Genomic DNA, 18498 nt, shown 5'->3' with positions numbered 1-18498 from the left:
TGTACTAGTACATACATCTCCTAGCAAAAGCAATCTAGCATGACAGATACTCATCAAGAATTTGCTACATAGTGAAAACTGTACATGAAATAACTTCATAGCTATGACTAACAGGTGGCAATTAGAAACAACTCCTTCCTTCACTCTAAGCCGGGACTCCATCGTCCAAGGCTATTTACTTGCTGTGCAAATCTCCAATTTTTCACAACATATGGCTTTAAACAAAATGTTGCTCTTTTCTCCTTCAACACTAGGTGTTGACAAGGGAGTGGTTAGTATTTGCTGCTTTCATACATAAAAACACCAGTTACAAAATGCCAAACCAGTTTCAAGGATATTCTTCACTTACATTGTATATTTGTTTACAACGCACATTAAGAAGCACATTAGCTCAAAAACAGAGCCATAGTAATGAGAATGACCATCCATAGACAATTTTTATTTCCTTCCTAAAGACAGGAATAATCTGTGTTTTTCCATAAAATGGTCATTGAAACAAAAAAACAGAAGACCTCTCTGCTTCGACACACCCTGACCAATGCAATATATTGAAATAAATTCATATCTATACAGATATTAACAATATCTTTAACTTCCTAAGATTCATTCAGCTTTTGGTAAACTGCTAGCTCAGAAAACATAATAAAGAATTGTTTACAGTTAAAGTAAAATGTAACAGTAAACATGATCACACAGTGGAAAGGATTAGATAATCTTAAATTGCTTTTAATAATTGACCCCTCTGAAGATCTTCAGTCATATTTGAGTTTCCAAAAGACCAGGATTTCTTCTCCCTGCAAACATGGGATGTTTTCTATTCTTTTAACTAAAACTTTGTACAGCTGTGAAAAGACAAACTGAAAAAACAGCTTGTCCAAGTGTAAGTATCTGTCTTCTCAGCTTGAAAGGATTTCCATTAGAACACTGAAATTCTAACCAGTTCACAGCCAGACATCACCTTTTAAAACAACTGTTATTACTTGTCACTAATTGCTGTTGCAAATATTCTGTATTACTTACATGCTTCTTACACAACAAAAAGTAATACGCTTCTAGAATTCAAATATATAAATGCTCTTCACTACCACAGGGAAAAGTGAGAAGAGAGGCAGAAAATGAAGTCTCCAATCAGTTTCTTCTCAGTTTTATACTCAGCTCAGTGCTCAATTTCCAACTACTCATAGGTGATTCACCAGACTATGGAGTCACTCATCCTGGCTACTGTCCTGGCTGGACAATGTGCAACTACAGCTAAACTACTTCTAGGGCTACTACAGTGCCAGAAACATTTTGCTTATGTTCAGGCAGTGCCTTAGCAGCCAGTTGCAACATTCCTGCTCAGCACTTTCGAAGCCCAAAATATCAGTAAAAGTAATTCACAGATATGTGAGCAAATACGAAATCAGCCTGGACTCAAGAAGCCACCTTGCCAATCCGAAAGCAGTCTTAGAAGAAACAGGAACAGTAGCTCCTTCACCAATGACATACACAGCTGTAAGGAGCCAGAATCGCTGACATACATATGCTGGAATCACACCTGACCAGTCCATCAGCTTTGAAATGATCAGGGGGAAAAAAGAGAATGGCGTGCTTCAAAGCATCAAGAAAGCTACGACACTGTGCTGGGAAACATGGAAGAATTGCACAGAACTCAGTCTGAAACATCAGCTGTGCACACTCAGGTATCTTAGTGTCACACATTCAGAATACACCGAAAACCAAGAGGATAACATGGGCTGTTGCTAGCAGCCCATTACTTTAACCCAGGTGACAGCCAAATTCAGCATTAAGTTCAAGGGCAGATAATTCAAGCCAGAAAAAGAAAAAATGAACCAAAAGAAATAGCAAAATTAAGAACATATTCCTATAGAGATACACTTTTTGGACAACAGAAACACCTGTTCCAGGTTTTAACAGACATTTAAAGGAATATGTAAATCCCAAATTTGATACCTGGAAGAAGCCAAGGGGAAAAAATAAAATAAAAATCATTCTTCTGAATTATTTTTCCTTAATAGTCTTTAGAAGCTTTTAATTTCCTATTAATACATTTTATTTTGAAAAAGTACATTCATTTGAAAAACTAGTGATTTACATCTGTCAATACATGGCAGAAGTTTAAAGTAGCAGCATTTATAGAAGGGACAAAGTGAGGGCCCAGTGTGAAATATCTACTTCCCATTTTGCAACATTTAATACCACACTTACTTAAAAAAAACCCCAAAACCAAAAAACTCAATATTCAAGTTTCACTTTCAAAATTAAGAAACCTGACATTTCTGAAAATTTCTTAACTCAATCTTTTAGTATGAACAGAATTTAACTACATAAACCACATACATTCCCAGTACAGTTTAATCCAAATGAAAGAGGGCCAAAAAAACCCCATTTTTCTGAATACAGATATCCTAACATGCACAAACGTCTTCCTTAACACCTACTGATAGCATACATGTTCTCAGCTTGATCTTCAGCAAATTCATACATTACACTTATTTATAGTCAAACAGGAATCCCTCTACACTTAGAATCGTGAAACGATTTGGATTGGAACAGAACTTTAAAGATCACCTAGTTCCAACCCCCCTACCACGGGCAGTCTACTCCCCTCTAATCTCCAAGGCTGGCACAAAATCATCAGGGATAACGAAAACTATGGAGAAGCTTTTAAGTGAAGAACAAAGGTGGCTAGGACTCTCCAGTCTACAAACAGTATTACTACGGGCATGGCAGATGTCAATTTGATCTGAGTAGTGGAGATCAACTGGGAAGGATGGGAGTGGAGGAATGCACCAAATAAGATGAGCTGGGAAGTGAGCTAGTGGACGTGGTTCCAGACACCCAAGGCGGTTTTCCTCAGCCTGGGAGGGCAGCTCTGGCACAGCTCAGAGGGACCTGACTCACTCCTGAACTGTTACCACCAAATTCCTAAGTCTGTGCCCAGATACTATACTCAAACACAACCACTCTCTTAAATAACGGTATAAAATACAGTTAGCTATCGGTATGCTAGTATAGAAATGCAGCTCTCCGTTTAAAATAACTTATTCAAACAAAGCTTGAACCTTATCACACATCAGGCAGCTGCATTTTTTCCAGAATAGAAATACAGTTCATTTAAGAGGGTCAAAAGCGAAACACTGTAATCTTCAAGTGGCAGACAAAATCAGAAGTTTCAGACGTTTTGAAGTTCACTAGTCACATTTGCAACATAAGCTGTAAGAAGAAAGCAAAGGAGCAGACACACTAATCATTATGCAAACTTCAAAAAACATACTTGACAGATGAGCTACCATATGATTCTGTGAATTATGAAGAAAAGTCTGCCGAACTCCATTCACTAGCCATTTACCTGCTTTTCTAGATAAACACCAACTCATATGAAACACCTGCCCAAAGTGACAAAAACTGATCAGTATTTCCTTAAGTATCTGACCACCAACAAAGCCTGTTTTCTCTAGTTATTTTCATAAGTTCACGGTTGGAAGAACTTGCATAGTGAAAGTATTTGCATCATTTCTGATGTGAAAAACCAGTAAGTACAGAAACTTGCTGTTGAAATCTGAGGAACTGCTGTAGTGATCACCACAGTTTGGAGTCTCTTTTTAAAATGTACACTAAGAGAATAAAAACTTCTTTCCAAACACTGCACACCTATCAGCAGTTAATGATACACATACATATCAAAAATTCTAATTCAAAAACCACCTCACACATTGGGTATTTTTTTTTTTCTCATTCATTTAGTAACTGATTTTGCACAGGAAAGTTAAAAGAATATGCTAATCTAAACAAAACCAATACTCATCTCCCAGCTATTCTAATGTCTGAGGGGGAGAAAAAAGCCTCCTGATATTTGCCAGGAAAAGAGCCCTGCTGCAAAAAGCCATGTATTCACCCAGGAGTCATTCTGACTCAAAGGCTCTCCTGTGCAAAGGGACCACAACATAAACACAACATTTGGGAGAATGCTGCTTCGGTAAGACCAACTGACTTGAATAAATAGAAAGGTTAAAACCTGATAAAAAAATATAAAAATCCATTACAAAAATTACACAAAGTTTTGTTTTGTACTGCTTATTCTTGAACCATGGTACAATTGCTAAGAAAACTAAAGGTGAGACATTCCCTCTCTAAAGGTACATGGCATTATCACACACAAAATTAGTATATAAAAACATCATATACATAAAGATACCAAATATGCCATGTTCCTTTTCCAGTTCCTTCAGAATGTCCTGAAATTGCATATAGTCTCCCTTTTTTATTTAGCCTCCACATCCAAAGCCTCACCAAATCTCGGGATGTTCTTGTCAAATTTCACTTGGTCATTTCAAGTGCCAGAAAGAGCAGGAATTCTGACAACGGAGATCTCACTGACAGTTGTTTCAGGCTCCCTGTCTAACCATGCCTCTGGGCTCAGCATCACCAAGGAGCAGGCACTCCTACTTGGAGCCCACCAAGAAATGATAACTGCTATCAGGACTACTTTTCTTTGTCCCTCTCTGGTTCCCTCTTTTTAAATTATTTTTATTCTTAACATCTTTCTACCTTCTTCCTCTTTTTTTTACTGTTCTCCCCTCCTGCCCTTCGCCCTATCTCCTTTTCTTTGAGATGGGGCATAGTAGGAAATAAGTTACTTACTGATGCATACTGTTAGTTCACAGAAAACTAACAGAAACAGCATTCAATAGATTATGTTTATGGAAAGTAATATGAGGTTGCCCTTTTAGTGATACTTCCTCTGCATACCATTTTAGCCACCAGCAACCCACAGCTCAGTGATTCCTGAGCCAGCATTAACTGATCTTTTTGTAACATCTCTAAATTCCGTCCACAAAGAGAATTCAAATACATTATCAATACACTTAAATCTTTAGGATGCCCAACATCTCCAGGCAGATGCATAGTTTAATCAAAACCTGTGCAAAGAATACCCTTTTTCTTTATTTGAACCTGTGCTCATTAGTGACAATGGAGTTACCTGGCTTCTGCATTGAAAAAAACTGGTTTACCTCTTCTGTATCCCCAGTACTACAGACCCCTACCTCATCATCTTCCAGTCACCTCTGTTTTAGCCTGAAAACAATAGTGATATTTAGTAATTTCTCATAAAGACCTGTTCCATTCCTTTCTGTCCTTCTCTATACATGCCGTTCTGCCAACATGGTTTTGGGAGGTACAAACTAGACTGCATGTGGCAAAAGATAAAGAGGTACTAGCAACATAATGAGTCTCTATTTCTTTCCTAATAACTTCCAGGATTCTGACTGCTATTTTGATTACTGCTGAACTTTAAACAGGCATTTCCGTTTCAGTTGCAAGGTATTTTTAATTACCAAATGGCGTCATTTCAGCGCTCATCACTGCGTAAAAACAAGGTTTGCTTTTCCATACAGTTTCCCCAGCCTGAATTACCACATTTAACCTGATGAAATTCCAGGGTGCCATCTAACAGTCCAGCAATGTTCTTTTGAAGTCCTTCATGGCTAGCCCTTCAGTACCAACATCCTGAACAACTTAATACTGTTAACAAACTTTTTTTTCCTCATTGTCTACCCCTTTTCCACAGCATTTACAAATACATTGAAATGCAGATTCCCAGCACAAACCCCATACAAGATTCCATCACAGAAAAAGAAAACTTGTTTCTACACATTAACTTCTCACACATCTCTCCTTTTAGCTGTCATCCATCCATGCATCCCACAGCAATTCAACTTCTTTTCAAACTTTTGGGGATGGATCTTCTCAACCACTTTTTGGAAAACCAAGTAACATCACTTGGTTCTTCGCTGTCCACATGTTTTCTAATTCTCTCAAAGAACTCTCATGCATACATGACACTTTTTTTTTTTCATAAAAGTCACACCAATTCATATTCACCTGTATATTGTTTCAAACAAATTCAAATTATTCTATTTACTTCTCATCACCTCCAACTGAGACATGTTTTATGTTCTTATGTTAAAAAAAGGTTTAAGACTCACTGTTATTATCATATCCTAAACCACACATTTTTTTTCCATACCACTCTCTCCACTGCAGTCAATCAATATTATCTGGAAATACACAGGAAATCATCCTCACAAGGATTTTGAATGTTTTTTATGGACAATGGATAAAGTGTTACTTCCTCATGCACCTCCTTCAGAATTAACGGGTTGCAAATACAACAAGTTACACAGATTTACTACATAAATATACATTTAAGTATCATATCCAATAAAAGACTGGGCTGGCAAATAAAGCAAATTATATTCACAATTTTGTATTTTCCTCTAAATGACAAAACAATGTAATGACTTGTACAGCAAAAGTAACAATATTGAGAGCTAAGAAACTATGTAAAAGGCAATATTCCAGTATACATAAAAGTAGGCTTAACAGGATTATTAATAGTACATTTAAAATTATGTTGGGGAAAGGGACTAAGTCCTATTTCCAAACTTTGGGGAAAAAAATATAGGTTTGCTCAAAGATTTAATGAGTTATATAAATTATATGTTGGGAATGAAAGGCAAAAGACTGGGTTGATGCTATAGATAAAGCATTGAATTTCTGCCATGTATTCTGTCTTTAATTCTGTTAAGAAAAGCTGTATTCAAGAGGATTACTGAAAGTCTGGGAATTCATCAGTGTATTTCAAATTTTGATTGTTTAGTAATGCAAACAACATTTTTATCATTACAACTGTAATCCAAAAAGTGCTTAAAAAGTTAATTCTATTGTAAATATCTGTAAAAAAGCAAGCAATTGCAAATAGCTTTAATTTACAAGGCAGTATACTACACAATGCTAAACTATGATCTAAAGTTTCTCAAGAGGAGGCAGAAGGCATATGAACTACATCCTGTGGACAGCCAGTGGCTTACAGAGCAAGTTAATACATCTCCACAGAAGGCGATGGCACACGACACTTCCACAATGCCCAGCACTTAATTCCAAGACCAGTCTTGCTCAACAAGAGAGCCAGAGAGCTGTTTCACTACCAAAGTTTTGAATGAAAATTAGAAAAAAGTACTAATTTCATTAAAAGACAGCTTCATAAGTAATGTATCCTTTTTCTTACCTCTGGCCAAATCTTACAAAGGCAAGAGAGGAGCGGCTAGGAAATAATCTTTCATATAAGACTAATTTTACCACTAGAAGGCTTGAAAGCTATGAATACCTCTGGTCTCATGTGATCCAAAGGAACAGATATTCATAGAGATGAATTACACTGTTAAAGCAACTAAGCAAATAAACATTTTGATACTGATACTCAAAGACTCAGACCAATTTTTAAGTATGGGATTATGACCAGAAGCGGTGTCAGCGATATTGATTATACGTATCTCTACTGAAATACTTTTACAGTTTTCTCTGGCTGTTACCAGGCGACAACATTAACCAGATGTCACATATAACAATAAATGTCTGCAATTTTGATGTGCAAAAGACAAAATAAATACTTAGAAGTCAGGCCTAATAACATACTACCTTAACAAATTAGGTTAATTTCATATTTCAATAGCATTAAAATCAATCAAATCCTATTGTATATATAGAAATAGTAGTTGTATTGCTTACCAAAGATTTGTATCACCACACAGCAAAGAACAAGAAAAAACTATTGCTTTAAAAAAGACAGAATCAACAAATTGCTATTATGTTGGATTTTACACACTCTCCTGAAATTTAATCTCTAGGAAAAGTTACTTATATTACATGAGCCCATCCCTCAGTGAATAGGATTTTTCCTTGATGCTGACTAGGATCTAACAGTGAGGACTGTTACTTAAACCCAGTCAGCACCTTGTTGCTCTGCACTGCACAGAGATGTTAAAATATATACCAAAGATGTATATGTAGGATGGCCAGAATGACAGATGCTCCATTCTACATATGGTATTTCAGTTTGGAGGGAAAACAATGAAGAGTTCTTTTCTTCCAGTAATCAACCAATACGAGTTGCTAAAACCCAACATTAAAAAAAAACACAGAACAAGAGAGGGCTACAGCTCAACAAGAACTATTTTAATACAACTGTTTTCAAACACTTGAAGCACATGATGTGGTTTAAATTAACAAACATAATAGTCAATATGCTCGATATTTCATTGTGTGTGTCTTCCTTTTACTGTTGCACTCAATTGACTTTTAACAAATTTAAAAGCAAATGAGAACACTCAAACAAAAAGCTTACTCCCTCCATGTCACTTATGTTATATACCACTCCTCACATATGTTTATGTCCAAAGAGTAAATCTGAATATTCATCTTGAGTGTATGATATAAGCAATTAAGTGAAATAAGATGCAAAAGTATTACACCAGTCTTTCTAGCCCATCACCTTTCAGCACATAAAATTGGGTTTTACCATCACCGCCTTTGCTCAGTCCTTCTCCTACCCCTTTCACTTAAAGTAGGTACAATTATGACTTTCAAATTTACTGAACCTGAAAACTTTGAGATGGAACAACAATTCCGTTTTAGTTTTTATATATTTAAGCCAAAAAAGCATATTACAGCCTATTTGCAATTTCCTTCAAACCCTCTTTATTAGTACTTTCAAAGAAAGCTTCTAAGTTCCATTGGTACAGCCTGCTTTGTAGAAATAGACTATGAATGTTAAAACTGGAATTGAAAGAAACCACCTGGATTCAACTCTAGTCTCTGGAATTGTACGCCACTACAAAACAGATGTTTGGTTCAGAATAGCCTCTAGAATATACTTCATTTGCTCCCAGCCCTTAACAAACCATAAAACACAACTCCCCTTTTCTCTTCTTAGTAACTTAGCATGTTTACTGCATGGGAACAAACAGCTTAGAAAAACCTAAATGGACCACATAAAATAACCAGGCAAGACTGAGCACTTTACCGATGCCCAAAGTCCCAACAACAGAAAGATCAAAAAGTCCAGATGATATCACCTAACAGGAGTATTTCACTTTCTGTAATTTTTTCATTGTTCCTGCCATACAGCTAATTTCTATCATTAACATTTTATCATTATTTTCTACCTAATTCTAGATCACCAGCAGGAAAATCGATCAGCTTCAGGCACAATGGCAGTCTCTGTAGATTTCCAGAGGCGAGCTTGTGGGCTGCCTGCACTGGAGAACTACCCTTTGTTCTTGTTACAATGCACTGGTTTGGTAAAGTGTGGTGCAGTATTAAGTAAGATGCTTTAGAGAAGTCTAAGTACAATGACACATCTACAATTGTGAGCTAAAAAATGCAGGGACAGATCCTAAACATTATGAAAATCAGACTCACACATTTTCTCTGCCAACTCTTTTTAGGGCTCACAACAAAAGCTGTCCTGTCATACTGATTCAAAAATGTTGGTTTTTCTTTCCCATAGATCTGGTTTAAAATCCCCTCCATTCATAATGAAAATTCATCATTTAAGGGTTTTTTTTAAATTATGGTTTATATTGGGTTGGATTTCTCCAACCAGTATATTTGTTATATAAGTGTTCCACTTCACTTTTTAGACTTTAACTTCTGGAAAATCCAAAGGCATTTATAAGTATGATTATTTCTCTTTCAAAAACTGCAATCACTTAAACATCAAAATACTAGAATTGTATTTTTATCTATCATACTAATTTCTAAATCATCTACCAAGAGAGCTCAATAAGGTTATGCCATGAGGCCAAGACTTTTAAAACAAAGTTTTTTAGTGAGCAGCAATTTACAGTATTTTGTACTACTCTGAAGAAAAAATGAGCTAGAGAGCAATAGGGATGGAAAGTAAAGGATGCCCATAATTCATTCTACTTCAGTTTTTGAAAGTAACAAATACTAAAAATAGAAAATCAAATATAACAAGGAAACCCTTACCACTCAGCTCCAAATGAATAAGTATTTGGAAACACTGAACCCCAGGCCAAAAAACCACAAAGAAGATGGATCTTCTGAAATATCTTTCCCAAAAATGCATGTTATTTCAATAAATTCCAATTCAAACATGCTGTTCAGTGCCTTGCATAAAACACCTTGTACAGCTGTCATTACTGTTTATAAAATGATATTTACTCCAGTCTTTCAAAAGTAATGTTATAGACGGAACTTCATAAAACACAACTTCAAGGCTACTGAAACAGGTACCTTGGACCTCTCAGCTGTTGCTACCCCTTCATTGTTTTACTGCTCAGTCACCATCCACCCAAACCACCATTCCCGACTGCTACTGCCTTCTGGATCCCAGCTCTGCTCCTCTGCCTTTACACATTTTTGTGCCCTCGTTGTAAACAGGAACCAGAGCACTCTCTGCCAACTCTCGAAAACCATCAACAGCAAACACAGCAACAAAGGTGACAGGCCTTACCTACCACATGTGTATTTTATTATATTATGCATATGCATTATATTTGTGGAGGTCAAGGCATCAGAGAAGTGACCATTGGCTACCTGATTGCATAATCATAAAGCTAGGAGAAAAGACAGCAATTCAGTACTATTCATTTGGAACTCTGAAGACAAACAAACAAACAAAAAACAACCAAAACTCCTACAAAAAAACCTGTACCCAGTAAAACCAGGTAAGCTCTGTAGGAAAACTCTTGACCAAAAAAAAAAAGTGGAAAAAAAAATGATAAATTTTTGTGTACCAATAGTTGTCATTTTGTACAAATGGCAGGTCCACTGCCAAAAGCGTTAACAGCAAAAATAGCAGGATATTAACAAGAAATACACATTTATGGTGGGAATAAATCTGACAGACAGTCATGATGTCAATGCAGTAATTTCCTCTAAATTCCTCCAAATTTTAACAATTCCTCTTCTAAAATGTCTCGTTTTGGTCAATACAACTGGCAAGGACAGGCGAAGACAAGAACTACTACAGCAGTAGTTGAAGATCCTCTTCTTCTCTTAAAGAACACATACCCTACAGCATAGAAGCAGCTGCTAAATAAGGTTTATAAAATTACCTAGCTGATTGCTGCTGCTGTCAGCAGTCCCAGAGAAATACTGCAGAAAAGTAGCTCCAAAGAAGCAAAACAATGCAAGGAAAGAAATGCACATGCAATTCTTGAAAACTTCTGATACAAGAACAAGGATTAATACTGTTTACTGAGCTCAAAGCCAAGCTCGCTGAACTCTGGATACTCACATGAACAGACAACTACACATCACTGTCCCAGGCCTCACAAGGGAGTTCCACCAGCAGATGATGAGGGTAGGAACACGGGTTCTAACCAAGGCTGAATCAGCCACACAGGATAAATTTCTTGCTGGCTGTCCAGAGGTAGAATGATGGACCCGTTGTACAGAGCTGGCCTCTTCCCAAGTGAAAAAAAATCTGACAAAAATAATCAAGTGTCTAGACTGTATTGTAAGACCTGCTTTATCAAATACTTTTGTTCCGAATGTTTTTTTCTTTTATTGTCTTTTTTTTTTTTTTCCTATAGAAAAGCCATTTGGATTACCAGACTCACTTTTCAACTGCCACAGGAAAACAGACTGCTGATGGCAAACTCAAGCAAGGCTTGTTAAGGTAATTCCAAGTAGTTTGCTGAAGATTGTAGCCCCAGGCATTGTCTTAGTGAGTTGGTGAAAATCAAAAGATTTGAAGTCTGAGTTCAGAAGTGCATTTGTTTTAAACTACAAAATGGTTCACTGCTCTCTAAATGAGTAGCAAGCAGGATCAATACTCGTAACTACGCAGTTACAACTCAAAGAGTGTTAGCAGAATCTGGAGATCTACATTACCCTCCCAGGCTCCTAAGGACCTAATCTAGACCACAGATTAAGAAGAAATTTCAAGTGTACGTATCAAATGCAGAAAAATAATCAAGGTCTGTCCTATACTACTTCATGAAATAAGTGATGTCTTTAAGCAAGACATGCACCAAAAAAACCCCTAACACTTTGGGCCTTTAATACAGACTTTCATGATCATGTCTTTACAAGGCCAGATACCAAGATTCTGTGGTTGGCAAAAGTCAAAGGTCAGATCAGTCTTTGAAAATGTGATACTGAAACTATAAATATTTATTCAGCACAAATGGAGACATTTAGTATTTACTGTATCTTGAAGAGAAATGGGCTTTCTTTCCCCATGCCCTTTTAACAAAAAGAAAACAGTTGAGAGCCAGCAAAGTTCAACTCCTGCTGGGACGAAACAGAGTGAAATATTTACAGTTCAGTGTTACTGCTCTTAATGTTCCTGACAGGAAATGGGAAATTCACAAATTCTTACATATTTTGCTGTACCTTAAAGGAATTCATACTGTTTGTAAAGATGCGGTGTTTTTTCTCTAAGGAGCACTATAGGATTATAAAGCAAAATTAAACTGAAGACCTTTTTCACATCCACTCCAGAGGTTAAGAATGAAATGCACAGTCAGCATTTCACATTTATGTGTCCATATGCACACACAGGTATCACCTCGCTAACTTTTTCTTCTGAAAATTAAGAAAAGGTAAACCAAAAGCTTTCATCCCAATTTGCTACAACAAAATTTATGAATATCAGACCATAAATGCAGTTATCAGACAAACAAAAAAGAAGAAAGCCCGAAGTGTTTCATAGCTGCAGAATCCTTCACAACAGCATTGTTGTATTATTTTTTTTTATTATTGGTAAAATATTAGTGAGAAAGAAGAGGAAACAGACACAAGTTCTCATTTTCTCAGCAGTTAGCAAAAGAGCTCTGCAAATTTTTTCAGGTGCTTGAGCATGTGAAACATGCAACAGAATCTAAGGAAAGTATCTTGCTGAGAAGTAGCTTACATGCCCTTTAACTGTTCCTCATACGTCACTGCTAGCACTAATCAAAGCCTTGACTCCTCATTTCAGAGAGCTTCATTTTTTTCACTCTACTCAGCTATTCAGCATCAATCTCTATTTAGCATCTTCATGAGGCATACCATTTAACTTTTTTTTAGCATCAGCTGTCATCCTTTCACAAAAACACCGCCTTGGTGACTTAGAATATGCCATTAAAATAAAGCATTCTAAAATAAAATATTTGACTTACACCTCTGTACTTTTGTGTGCCTAAACCCACATTTTAATTACTGAGCATTGGAGTAATTTCCAAGGATCACATTTCTGAAATTGTGGTCAACTGAACTGTTCCCCACTGCCACTTAAAATATATCTTCTAAAGAAATATCACGATAAAGGTGACCACCAGCCAATGAAGTGCAAATAGACAATACAGACAACAGCATTGCCAGCCAATAAGTGACTACTATGTCCCCACCACTGATAAACTTCAGGAGAACCAGCTAACCCAAAAGTAGCAATGATCGCTTTATACACTGCTTCTCATCATCTTACATGGCTCTCACAATCGTTCTGCACACCAAAAGCTCTCTGTGACTCCGCTTTATGACGAATTATGGAAGGACAACCATTTTCACTGCTAATAACGGCTGAACCCCAGCCTAGCAATGCTGCAGAAATTTTAACCGTGTCTCTCACACCCTAGAAGACATTTAGATTAACACAAGAAAATGCACGGGAACCCACATCACACTTCAAGCAAACCGTAATAGGTACCTTAATCTTACAGCACTTTATGTGGATCCTCATCTTGAAACAATAGACGAAGCATATTCCATGTTTCCATAAGGACACTTAGTTTTCATTCCCTTGTATATGAAAAGATCAGCACCCAATTGTAAAGAGAAGAGGCACTGAGCTTTCTATATAAAACACATTCAAATGATCACAGCATTTCTGAAAGGAATCAGGAGACACATGACTTCCTCATTCCTGGGCTTCAAGGGAAAAGCTTTGCCTTATTCTTTATTCTCCCTCTTTTTTTTTTTTTTTTTTTTTTAAATATACAACTGCCGTTTCCACTACTGCCTTTCCAATATTACAATATATTGTGTTGCCTGTAATTCCAACCCCATCCATTTCAGCTCAAATGTGTAGCACTGGATCCTAACCACTATCATTCACTGGATTCAACAATGTAAATTCTACAACTGGTGATACTTCCAGATTTTTTTAAGCTATCAAACTGCCCTAAGTAGCTTTTACCATTGCTAACCTTATAAATGGCTGTGGTTCAAAACCACAGGTGCCAATCTCAGCAATTTATACAGTACAAGCAATTTTCAATGATTTGACCAAAGCATGCATAACTTACGCATGAGATAATTTGTTTTTACATAAAGAGCATGCAAAAAAACAAACCAGTAAGGGCAGCATCATGGACAGCAAGACTTAAAAGCTCACACATGAGGAGAAATGTGCCTATATGTGATACAAGATACTGAGAAACTTTAAATTAATAGAAATGGCATGCTTAATTTCACTAGATCAGTGAATTACTATTGTCGTTTTTAAAGAAATAAGCACCTAAGCTGAACTTGCCCTTTAAAGCTTAAATAAATGCCCTTTCAAGATTCCTGTTATTCCACACTTAGAGATGCAGTTAGCATGGCTAAAAAAAGTATTACTCCAAATATGCCATTTCTGTTGTACTTACAACTAATTTGAGATCTCCATTTTCCTTAAAATACATTCCAGTCCTATGACTATTTGTGTGTCTGTATAACTATTCACATTTATTCTACAGATTTACATAGAAACAAATCTAAAAATAATAAGATGGGTTTCAGAATTAAAGCATCTGTTGCTCTCCTTTCACAGTTGTCTGCATGCATTCTTCACATCATAAAGTGAAAAATCATTTGGAAATACAAAGCCTGCCACTGCAAAAAGGAGAAGTATTGCAAGAAAACTCTGGGGACTATAGCTTCCAAAACCAACTCCAGGTACAGTACCTGAACACAATGAGAGAATGGCTAACTTGAAGCTGACAGCAAGACTTTTAACACTTAACTGATTATATAATACTAAGCTTTACTATATAAATAATACTATATAATACTGAGCTTTAATTATGTAAGTCTGCAATTAAAACATTACCATCTGAGTGCTGGAACTGTGACACTATGCATGCTTGCCTCTAGTCCATTTTCCACATTTTATAGAACGTATAATGAATTTGAAACTTTCCAGTCATTTTCTTCTGTCAAGACCTGTTCTTGTCTTTGATGTTGTGCTTTTCAGAAAAAAACTCAGGGCCTGAACTGAGACCTGGAGGAAAATGATTCCACAATGGTTAGCCTTCATGTTAACTGTAGCAAATGATAAACTGTTTGGTATAAAACATTGCCAACTACCTCAATGGTATACAAAGTCAGTTGTATAATATTGTACTTTTCAGTTTCCAAGCAGTTTTAACCAAATAGTAAAACATCAACCATTACATTAAAACAATACTGAACATTTCCTCATCTTTAAATTTACCTTTCCCAAGACTTTAAATGTTAGGGCTAATCTTATATGTACGATTAGATACAGCACTGACAATGCCTCGCGTCATCGCTAGGCACTGAACAGCTTTCCGCAATAGCAGGCATAATTTCCAGTAGTCAGAGTTCCAATAAACTTGCGATATTTATTTCTAATCCAATTAATGCCAAGCCTATTAATCACCTCAATTCTGACTGTCATACAGGATAGTTACAATACAGGATATTGCTCAGCTCACAGCCGTACCACCTAGATGGACAGCTGCCTTCATTTTAACTTCATAGCAGAATCCAAACACAACTCTTTGCTTTAAAAACAAACGAACAAAAATACAACTCCCAAAGTACCCATGCTGCAGACTTCAGTGGTTAAATGTATTTGGAATGTTTGTTTTTTTCTAAAGTGTCATCTGGATTTCACCAGTAAGTTACATAAACTTCATAACATTATTAACTGAATGCAAACTGTATCAGACAAACTATGCTAAAAGTACTTCTACAATTTAGTCTATCTCATCTGCTGCTAAATGTAATTTATATCTATTTTAAGCCAATACAATAGGAAATAAGTTGGTTAAAAAACCATTGCCTGAGCTTCTGCATTTTCTCTATCGAAAACCCAAAGTTTACTCTTTTTCGAGCACTTAGAAACTTGAAGCATGTTCTAAACCTCTCCTCTTCAGTACAGTTCTCACCTTAAGTCTTCAGAGTCATTTATTTTTCCAGTACTTAAACCTGAGTGCTCAGTAAGCCAGCCAGAAGTTGTTTTTCAATATGAAAGTAAAGACCTTTGCTCACGCTGGTAGTTATAGATGAGAAAAAGGTTCTAATCTACTTATGTTCTTCTGTTCTTGTGACTAAACTCTTCCCCACTTAACAATACAACAAGCAAATCAGAAAATAAAATAGGAGAAAAATTGTTTCTAGTATTTATTGTTCTTCTAGCAGCCACAATGTGATTTCTTCCACTTAAGAATTCAAATTGCATGAAGTGCAACACCTAGAACTGCACATCAGTTATGGTTGTTTAACTGCTCCTGAGTTATTAGAATGTACCTGCCCATTTTAGAAACCTATCTTATTGTGGCTTGTAGATACAACATGGTTGGCACATGGTTCCACTACAACTCAAATTAACATTTTAAAACCCCAAACCAGTGTTGTATTACTTAAAATCATTAAAACCTAAAATCATTATGTCGCCCCTGGGGGTAGCAAGAGGTCAACTGGCAGCTCTAATACGTGACCATTGTAACCAGAGCTGAAACTTTCTACGGTTAAAGTAAAAAACTATTTTTTAAGACACAAGACTTCCTATAAATAAAATACATTTTTATTTCCCTTGCTCTCACATTAACTTCAAAATACAAATGATAAGAACTCCTCCAACGAAGAGGAACAAAGCAGCATTGCCACAAGAGCTATCTTGCAATAAAATAAACATTAAGTACTGGCATAAAAGAGAAGCCCGGTGCTGTATCAATACCTGAGCCTGTGTGCGTGTGTTTGTGGGTGCTCACTCTCAGCACAGTGCTTTGGTGCAGTACCCTGGCTCTGTGCAGCACACAGGCAATGACTGTTTCCAACCTGACTACAGTGAATGTACTATTCTCAAAGACAGAGACGAGCCTTCAGGCCTTTGTAGTCTCAGCCCAGGTTTTAAAAAAGAAAAAAAAAACCCAAAAAACAAACCCAAGGTGTTAAAGTGCGTACCGGCGGGGTACGGGCGTACATTGAACAAGCGAGGAGGAACGGGCTGGCACTAGAGGCAGGGCCAGGGGAAGCGCACAGACCCTGCGCCAGGCGACCCAGGACCCCGCTCCCGCCCCGCGGAGCCTCCTCCACCCGCTGCGCGAAGTTGGCTGGGCATCCCCCGCCCCGCCGCCCGCCAGGCGCAGGAGAGGCCTCCTCCACCTCGGCCTCCTCCCGCTCCCTCCTCTCCCCTCAGGCCGTCGCCAGATCCATTCTTCTCCGTTCAGTCTCCCCCAGCCCCACGGCGGAAAAGGGAGTGGGGAGGGCGTCTCCATTACCCTCTCCCTCCTCCCATTTCCCAGGGACGGCGACAGCGGCCTGCTCCCGCCTGACACGGGGGGAGCCCCCGGGAGCACTCCCCCACTCCCGGCCCCCCCATTCCCGTCGCCTCCCCGCGGCGGGGCGCGCACAGCGGGAGGGGGCAGGGAAGGCGCCGGCCCCGGGGCCCCGCCCGCTCCCCGACCCCGAGAGGAAGGAGGGGGGTTACACACCTCGCTGTTAAAGGCTTTCACGGCCTCCATGTCGCGGCGGAGGCGGGAGCCGGGCGGCTTCTCTCCGCAGATGGCGGCCGGGAGGGGGCAAGTCTCGGTCTGTGTGTGCGCCTCGCTCAGGGGCCGCCGGGCCTCCTCGCCATGGCGGGTGGCGCAGGGGGCGGGCGCGGAGGGACGCGGGCGCCGCTCGTTTCCGTCTCCTCCCGGCAGTGCGCGGCCTCCTCGCCCTGCTTCCCGCCCGGCGGCGCCGACGTCCCCTCCCCCGCTCGGCTCCGCCGGCAGGAGATGGAGGAACAACGCGCAGCGGCTGCGGCGCGGACGGCAATATGGCGGACACACAGGGGCTCCTCGCAGCGCAGCTCCGAGAGGAGCCGAGAGCGGCGCAGAGCGGCTACAGCGCCGCCTGCCGGGCAGCGCCCGCCCGCCGGGCCGCACCGCAGACCCGCTGCCGGGCTGGCGCCGCGTCCCGCCCCGCTCCGCCCGCCCCCTCGCCCTCCTCCGCACCGCCCCGGCCCTGCGAGCAGGCGCGAAGCGAAGGTTACGGGAGCAAGGTGTTAAACGCGGCGGTGTTTCGTTACGAGGGAGTTCTCGGGACACCGTTCTGGCTGTTTCCAGCTGAAGGCCGGATCCCCGGAGGGAGGCGAGCGTTTGCCTCCTCACACGTCTCCCGCAGAGCCTCATCCCCCAGAAAGGCCCGCCGGGGTAACCGGGAATGGCATCCAGACTTGAAGAAAAACAACAGGAAAAAGAATCAGTGGGATGTAGAAAGAAAAAAAGAAAATAAAAAAAATCATTTAAAAATCGCAAGCAATTAGCAAAAAAGAGGAAAGGAGAAAAAACACAAAATCATAATGCTAATAAATCACAAGTCCCACTGCATGTAGTACATGAACATTATAACTTGAATCTGACACCAAAAAGTCTCCAAACCCAGCAGCAGGCGTTGCTGTTTCATCACACAGGGCATATTCCCAGGTGA

At 39.0% G+C, this 18498-nt stretch overlaps 1 protein-coding gene across 7 annotated transcripts in view; it reads right to left on the bottom strand.

Moving 5' to 3' along the window:
• SCAF8 (SR-related CTD associated factor 8) overlaps positions 1 to 17698 on the bottom strand; it is a 120937-nt gene extending 103239 nt beyond the window's left edge. For 6 of the 7 annotated variants that reach the window (XR_014183792.1, XR_014183793.1, XM_082049738.1 and 3 more), the window contains exon 1: positions 17520 to 17698. Coding sequence is in view for 5 of the 7 variants with exons in the window: in XM_082049738.1 (XP_081905864.1) it covers positions 17520 to 17549 (30 nt within the window). In the remaining 2 variants the exon portion in view is untranslated. Of the gene's footprint in view, positions 1 to 14887; positions 15059 to 17519 lie in introns of all 7 variants that reach the window. The other variant, XM_082049740.1, reaches the window with a different exon arrangement.
• Positions 17699 to 18498: the final 800 nt, after the last annotated feature.

The sequence above is a fragment of the Streptopelia decaocto genome, assembly GCF_964273445.1.
Source record: "Streptopelia decaocto genome assembly, chromosome: 3".
NCBI lineage: Eukaryota > Metazoa > Chordata > Aves > Columbiformes > Columbidae > Streptopelia > Streptopelia decaocto.
The sequence above is the reverse complement of the archived record's forward strand: the minus strand, read 5'-3'. Positions and strand labels throughout refer to the sequence as shown.